General features: G+C 39.8%; 1 protein-coding gene across 1 annotated transcript; it reads right to left on the bottom strand.

The window, feature by feature from the left end:
* Window positions 1-2,701: 2,701 nt before the first annotated feature.
* On the bottom strand, window positions 2,702-6,237 carry LOC102401192 (E3 ubiquitin-protein ligase RLIM-like). The gene is made up of 2 exons (XM_006058752.3): window positions 5,994-6,237; window positions 2,702-4,356 (listed from the first exon to the last, which is right to left on the bottom strand). The coding sequence occupies exons 1-2, from the start codon at window positions 6,235-6,237 to the stop codon at window positions 2,702-2,704; spliced, it is 1,899 nt and encodes a 632-aa protein (XP_006058814.1).
* Between the last annotated feature and the right edge of the window lie 907 nt (window positions 6,238-7,144).

Here is a 7,144-nt window from a genome sequence, read left to right as displayed (position 1 = left end):
GTGAATTTGTAGTGAGTTGTTGCTTTTATACCTTTTTATCTTTTTGAGTTAATCTTTCTTTTTTTATGAGAAATTAATAGAAATAAAAGCTAAAAAATGTCTCTTAGTCACTTGGCAATTTCTTTTTATCCTCTTTTTCTCAGGTAACATCTCTTCCAGGAATCTTCCCATACCCTGGAAAAGATAATTCCAATTGTTTCTCCTTTTAGTTTCTACAGAGTTCCTTTGGTATTTGCGGAATTCCTATTTGATGTGATAGTGGAAGAGCCCCTTTGAGCCACTTCCTGTTACTAAGTTTAGAGGGAATGCTGGGTTTGGGTCACATTTCTTCTTGGTAGAGGTCATAAGGTGCCCTGACATGAAATTGCTCAGTCATTCTAAGGGTCCCTAGCCAATTCACCTTCTTCTTTAGACCTTTCAGAGCTCATATTTGGTTGTCTCATATTGTTTCCAGGATATATAGTTGGGCTTATAAATGGGGAGCAGGGCAAGAGGAGCATAAACCATCTTATATGGATTAGAAGTCCTCTCTGTACCTTTTAAGTGGTCACCTGATTGGGACATGCTCACTCTGGATAATTTCCCAATCAACTGTGCTGTTTATCATAATCTGATAATGAGAACGATATTCCATCACATTTACAGGTCTCATACTCAAGTGGAGAGGCTACTTCGAGGATCATTAGGCATCATCTTAGAATTCTGTCACCCACACAAGTTGTATGTGAATGTACTGAAGCATTAATCAAGCAATTATAATCCTTGGGAAGACTGGAACCTGTTAGGATAGTATGAAAACCAAGTACTGTTATAATTATTCTACTCACAGTAGATGAAGTACACCTGGTATCAGAAATGCTTGATAAGAATCAGAATATTCAACAAATTTCAGCATTAGTTAATGTCAATTTCAGAGGTTTGATCTAAGTCTTCATGTATGGCCATGCAGATATCTTCTGTGTGAAAAATATGCTAGCTGAAAGGTGAATTTAAAAACTTCACCACTACTCCCCATTTATATTTTGTGTTACTTGCAAATACTTTGGCTACCAGCAATTCACATAGGAAATAAAGGTCAGTGATGTTTCTGACTAAATTTTTAGAGCAGGTTTATACTTAATACTACCTGCATTTGTACAGGTTGCAATTGTACAAAGTTATGACTGTTGCTTTAGGTTGTAATATGATATACTCTTGCCTGTATCAGGATGGAAATTGTTAAGCAAAATTTTTTGCACTGGCCAATAGGGTCTTTTCCAATAGTTGGTTATTCCCATCAGGTGACCAAAGTATTGGAGCTTCAGCTTCAGCATCAGTCCTTCAGGTTAGATTTGGCTAATGTGAACTACTGAACTGCTTTTGAACTGTGGTGTTGGAGAAGACTCTTGAGAGTCCCATGGACTGCAAGGAGATCCAACCAGTCCATTCTAAAGGAGATCAATCCTGGGTGTTCTTTGGAAGGAATGATGCTGAAGCTGAAACTCCAGTACTCTGGCCACCTCATGCGAAGAGTTGACTCATTGGAAAAGACTCTGATGCTGGGAGGGATTGGGGGCAGGAGGAGAAGGGGATGACAGAGGATGAGATGGCTGGATGGCATCACTGACTCGATGGACGTGAGTCTGAGTGAACTCCGGGAGTTGGTGATGGACAGGGAGGCCTGGCATGCTGCAATTCATGGGGTTGCAAAGAGTCGGACACGACTGAGTGACTGAACTGAACTGAACTGACTGAACTACTGACAAAAGATCAGAAGTCAGGAGGAAAGAAGGTAAGGGTTATTCATTTCTGTGAGGCTCCCTCTCCAAAACTTTGGATTGACAGTGGCTGCCATTTTCTCAGTTTATAGCTCTTGCTGGGTGGACTTCTACAACTCTTAAGACATTTGGGGTTGCAGCAACTACTATCTGTCTATGCCTCTTCAAACCTAGAGTTTCTAATACTGGCTTCTCAGTTGCTAGCCTCTGGGTACTTCATCATCTTTTGGTTTCTCTTCATTATTTTCACATTTTAGTCTCCTCATTAAATGATATTCCATCACGCTTTTAAAGTGTGCCATCAGCTTTTGGTTGGACTCTGACTAATACATTGTAGTGGGAAATAGGAGAAAATTTAAGGTAGTACTAGGAGCATGGGATAAACTTCTGGAGAGAGATAGGAAGAGAAGGGTTTCAAAGCTTTTTATGGCGTTCTATGAATATAACATGACTTTTGTATGTGAATGACTCTAATACCGTCTTAAATTGCTTCTTAATTATTTAGTTGAGTTCCTGTTTCTTTGCATACACAACCAGGATTGAACAGGGCCAAGCAATATCTGGGATTTATATGACTAGAAGATACTACTAGTATCCATCTTGATTGATTATATCATACTAGAACATTTCGCTCATGGCATTAGGAATATCCCAACCCAGTGCACATACTAAGTTTCTATTGAAATTCAATGCACTGCTATGGTGTGTAATTCATTTTTATTGTCAAATAGAACAACATTGTTTGACTTTTTGATATTTCCTTTTATTATGAAACAGAAATTGGGGAAAGCCCAATAATTTCTTCAGGAACAAGTAATTCAGTTCATATTGTTACATATAGATTCAGATTGTTATGTTTAAAGGTAAATAACTCTAAAAGTGGACATGAGGCAGCTGACTGTTGTTCATCAGTGTAACATTTTATATATCTGAGAATTCAGATCTCACATAGAATTCTCTGCCTCAGAGGGATCCACTACTGGCCCACGACAAATAGGACAGGTTGTGTGCGCAGACAGCCAGTAATCAATGCAGTGATCATGATATTCATGGGAGCAAGGTAGGATGCGTAGTGTGTTGCCTGCGGTGTACTCTGTGATACAAATGCTACAGGCTTTAAATGCCTCATTCTCTCCAAAATATCTTAAAGCCAAGTTGTCAATCTGTGCTTTGGTAAGTCCTGTTGGTTCGTATGGGTCATCTTCATTTAGTAGGAAAAACTGATCCAGATTAAGGGAGGGCCAAGAGTCACTATCATCAAATATTATTGGGGACATTCGTCTACCTTCTTGCCTGGTCTCTGATAAGCCTGCTGATAAGCTTCTTTCTTCACTGTCTTCAAACATCAGTGAGCTAATTTCTGAATCTTCATCACTTAAGCTAGAACTGGACATAGGACTAGTATGGTAGCTAGATATATAATTGGGGATTGAACCTGAAATCAGTGTGAAACTTGAATCAGGATCATATCTAGCATTTGAAGCAGAACTAGGTCTACTACCACTACCACTAGGTCCATGTCTTTCATTTGGTGACTCTGTTCTTTCCATGTTTTCACTTGGAGGTGAGACACTATGCTCTAAATTACTGCCACTGTCCATAAGATTACTTGAGTTACTAAATCCTGTCATTGTCTGCCATAATGTACTCTGAGTTGGAACAGATGTTGTATCACTTAAACCAGTATTTAAAATTCTATGAATGGGATTTCTGATGGTATTGACATAAGCACTCTCATCGGCCTCGTCAGAATGTGAAAACATTGGCTTCAGTTCTTCTTGCTCACTTTCTGAAGTGGTAGTGTTGTTTGGTGAGTCAGATGTTAACTGAGTTCTACTAATTCTGCTGTCTCTCTGAGAACATGCTCGGCAATGAACTGGTCCTACTTCAAGATTGAAGGGTGTGGTTGGATTTGTTTCCCTCACTTCCCAAGATTCACTACTGCATGTTGTGTCTGAATAACATTCTCCATGAACAGCATTACTAGTTTCAGAAGTTTCAATAAGACCCCTATTTTGCAACTCATGTCCAGGCATTTGCTGTCTCAATGTTTCTTCATGCCCAGTTCTAGAGAAGTTATCATTCTCACTTATGAGAGGTTGTTTAAAAGTCTGAGATGGTGTATCTTCACTAATTCTTTGAAAAATTCCCCACAGTGAATGTGGAGGTGACCAACTGTCAGTCCTTGCTCTGGTTCTCCGAGAGACTGGGCTCATACTTTTTGCCCTTCTCTTAGTTCTTGTCGGTGGGACTTCCATTAATGTTTCCATTGCATCTTGTTCTGATGTAGATGGTCTTGTAAATAGTGACTCAGATTGTGGATTTTCCACTTGCCTTTGGCTGTCTTCCTTATCTTCTCTTCTGGGAAGTTTTGCAGATGCTACACATTCATTCTCTGGATTTGAGTTTTCGTCATCAAGGTCAAGATTTATTTCTAAGCTGAATCTGAGCTCATCACTGTTAGCATTAATTTGGCTCTCTTCTCTCCAAGACTGATTTTCTTTTTGTTCACTTGTCACATTTTCAGTTTGTCTGAAAGTGGTAAGCCAGTCTAGTGGAGAGTCATCACTAGACAGATCATCTGAAGCATCTCCTCTATCTGTTAATTAAAAAAAGGAGGGGGAGAGGGGCCATAAAAGAACTATCAAAAATGGAACCATCATAAAATAGCACTCTGAAACTTTGTTTAAAAAGCAAACAAAAATGAGAACTTAAACACTCAGATGTTTTCAACTGATTTCACATTTACAGAGTTAATATTTTAAAAGCTTTATTATCTAGATTTATTAGAAAAGGCAGGGAAGTTTCAATTCCATCTGAAAAAGAGTACACTAATCCTAGATAAATTTAGAGTCTGTTTTTCAATATTACATCATAAACACAGCCCACTGTGGGAGGATTGTCAAGAGACAACATTTTTTTTCAGTCCACTGTCAAAACACCAAAGCAGTTAAACCAGGTAAACACCAGTTAAGGTACAGTGCTAGTATTTTAATTTAATTGGTATTATTGTCTAATTCTCATTAGTCTCCAATATTACTGCTCCTAGGCTGTTATATGCTTTCAATAATGTATAAGTTGTTTTAAAATACAAGATTATTGCTCAAATATAAACAAAGTTTATAGGTTTAAAAGTATTTGAATTTTGAATACTTCTTAATATTACCAAGATTTTTAATTGGCATTAAGCTGAAAGTCAGATCAAATGAATAGACTGAACCTAGCATGGCACATATAAGACCATATTCCAGAACCAAAGTATTATAGTATCCTCTTCATTAGATAGGAAAATCCTCTATTTTACACTGGGAGAGAAGGCACCAGATCTGAGGTTCCAGCAGGGTTTCTCAGCCTTAGAACTATTTACATTTTGGCACTGGGCAATTCTTATTTTATGGCGCTACCCTGTGCATTGTGTCGTATTTGGCAGCATCCCTGGCCTCTGCCCACTAGATGCTAGTAACACCCATGCCTCCCTCTGTGACAACCAAAAATATCTCCAGCTATTGTCAAATGTCCTTTGGGGGGGGGGGGAGAGCAAAACTGTCCCCAGTTGAGAACTACTTGATTAGAATATAAAATATTTCTTTTTGCCTTTTTTTTTTTAACACATCTATATGGATAGAGAGGGTTTCCCTCATAACTCAGTTGGTAAAGAATCTGCCTGCAATGCAGGAGACCCCCATTCAGTTCAGGAAGATCCACACTGGAGAACGGGTAGGCTACCCACTCCAGTATTCTTGGGCTTCCCTTGTGGCTCAACTGGTAAAGAATACGCCTACAAAGTGGGAGACCTGGGTTCCATCCCTGGGTTGGGAAGATCCCCTCCACTCCAGTATTCTGGCCTGGAGAATTCCATGGACTGTATAGTCGATGGGGTTGCAAAGAGTCGGACACGACTGAGCGACTTTCACTTTCATAGAGAAAATAATTCGGGACGTAGGAGGGACTTTCCATTGAGGTACAAAACCATAAAACAAACAAAAACCAATGGTCTACTTCACACGGTTTCCCAATTAAAACAATCCAAATGTGAATCAGGAAAAAAAAAAACAAAACCCTACTCTGGCCTTCTCACCGCAAACCAAGTAAATGTCAGTTCCTTTTTAATGAGAAGTTCCTTACCAAGTAATTTATGCCACTTCTGTATATTTAGTATTTACTATTATGAAGTGATTATTTAGCATCATGAAGTTCCTTTTTCATCCCATCCTATTGCCCCAAAGAGAAATATACCTGTATTTTCATCTGAGTTTTGTGGTAGGTTTTCTTTCATTAATTGAAGCCTCCTCCTCAACTCTTCTTCGGTACTTTCACCTAGGGGGCCGAGCAAATTGTTGTCCCTCATAAGTATGTAATCTTCTTCACTCAGATCACTTACGAATCGGTAGTAATCATCTTCTCGAGCCAATCGGTCTATCTGACCTCTGTGTCGAACTGAAACTCTGTCTTCTTCATCGTCGGAATCTGAGCTTTCCATCTCGATGAACAACTGGAAAATTATCTGAATTTCATGACACACTGCTGAAACGCAAAAGCCGCTGTCAGGTAGTCTTCAGCTTCTGCTTCCGCCCGGGAGTGACGGAACACCCTCAGTCGGATAACCGTCCGCCTGGGTTCCCCACTGCTCTGCTACTCCACTATTGCATCTCAGCTTCGTAGCCTCTGGTGAGGCAATAATTGTCTGTACCTCATAACTTGCTTAGGCGTTGCCTAGGCATCCATTGTCTTCTTATGTAACTGAGTAGGTTGGGTTTCATTTCATTCAAAAGCAGCCAATATTTCTGAGGGTTTATAATGTACCAAGCACCATCCTTCACCGTCCGCCCCACCACCACCACCTCCACCCCTCCCCCACCCCCCGCAGACTATTCTCAGGCTTTCAGAAAGCTTTTTCATTCTCTACATTTAATATAACAACCTGGTTCAAAATGCCATGCCAAAGTCAGCCTCATTAAATGTAGCATTTCTCATTTTCAGGTGCCGAGGGACCGCTGCCTTTTCTCCTTGTGAATTCCTCAGATCGTAGACTCTCACTAAGAAAGTAGTTCACAATTTTTGATAATTCCCTAGGGTCTTAGTTGAATCTCTTCCGTGTGTCCTCTCCCTTTTAATGACTTCGTCTTGATTTTACAACCCCTCAATCCTGTTTCAAACGAACAGAAAACACCAAAACTTGGGCAGGCTTTTCTGTTCATCCAGGGAATTTCTTCTCCACAAAAGCATTCGGCTTCGTTTTTGTCCTTGTGTCTCTTGCAAACGAAAGTAGTCAGACTATCACAGGAACTTTAAAAAATGGATCTGTCTGTGATAGTTATTTTACCTGTGGTAATGAGTACCAACTTTGCTGATTTTGTTCCATGTGTCTTAGTGCAACCCGGATGGCT

The sequence above is a fragment of the Bubalus bubalis genome, chromosome X (assembly GCF_019923935.1).
Source record: "Bubalus bubalis isolate 160015118507 breed Murrah chromosome X, NDDB_SH_1, whole genome shotgun sequence".
NCBI lineage: Eukaryota > Metazoa > Chordata > Mammalia > Artiodactyla > Bovidae > Bubalus > Bubalus bubalis.
Note: the sequence above shows the minus strand (reverse complement) of the source record. Positions and strands in the feature narration are given on the sequence as shown.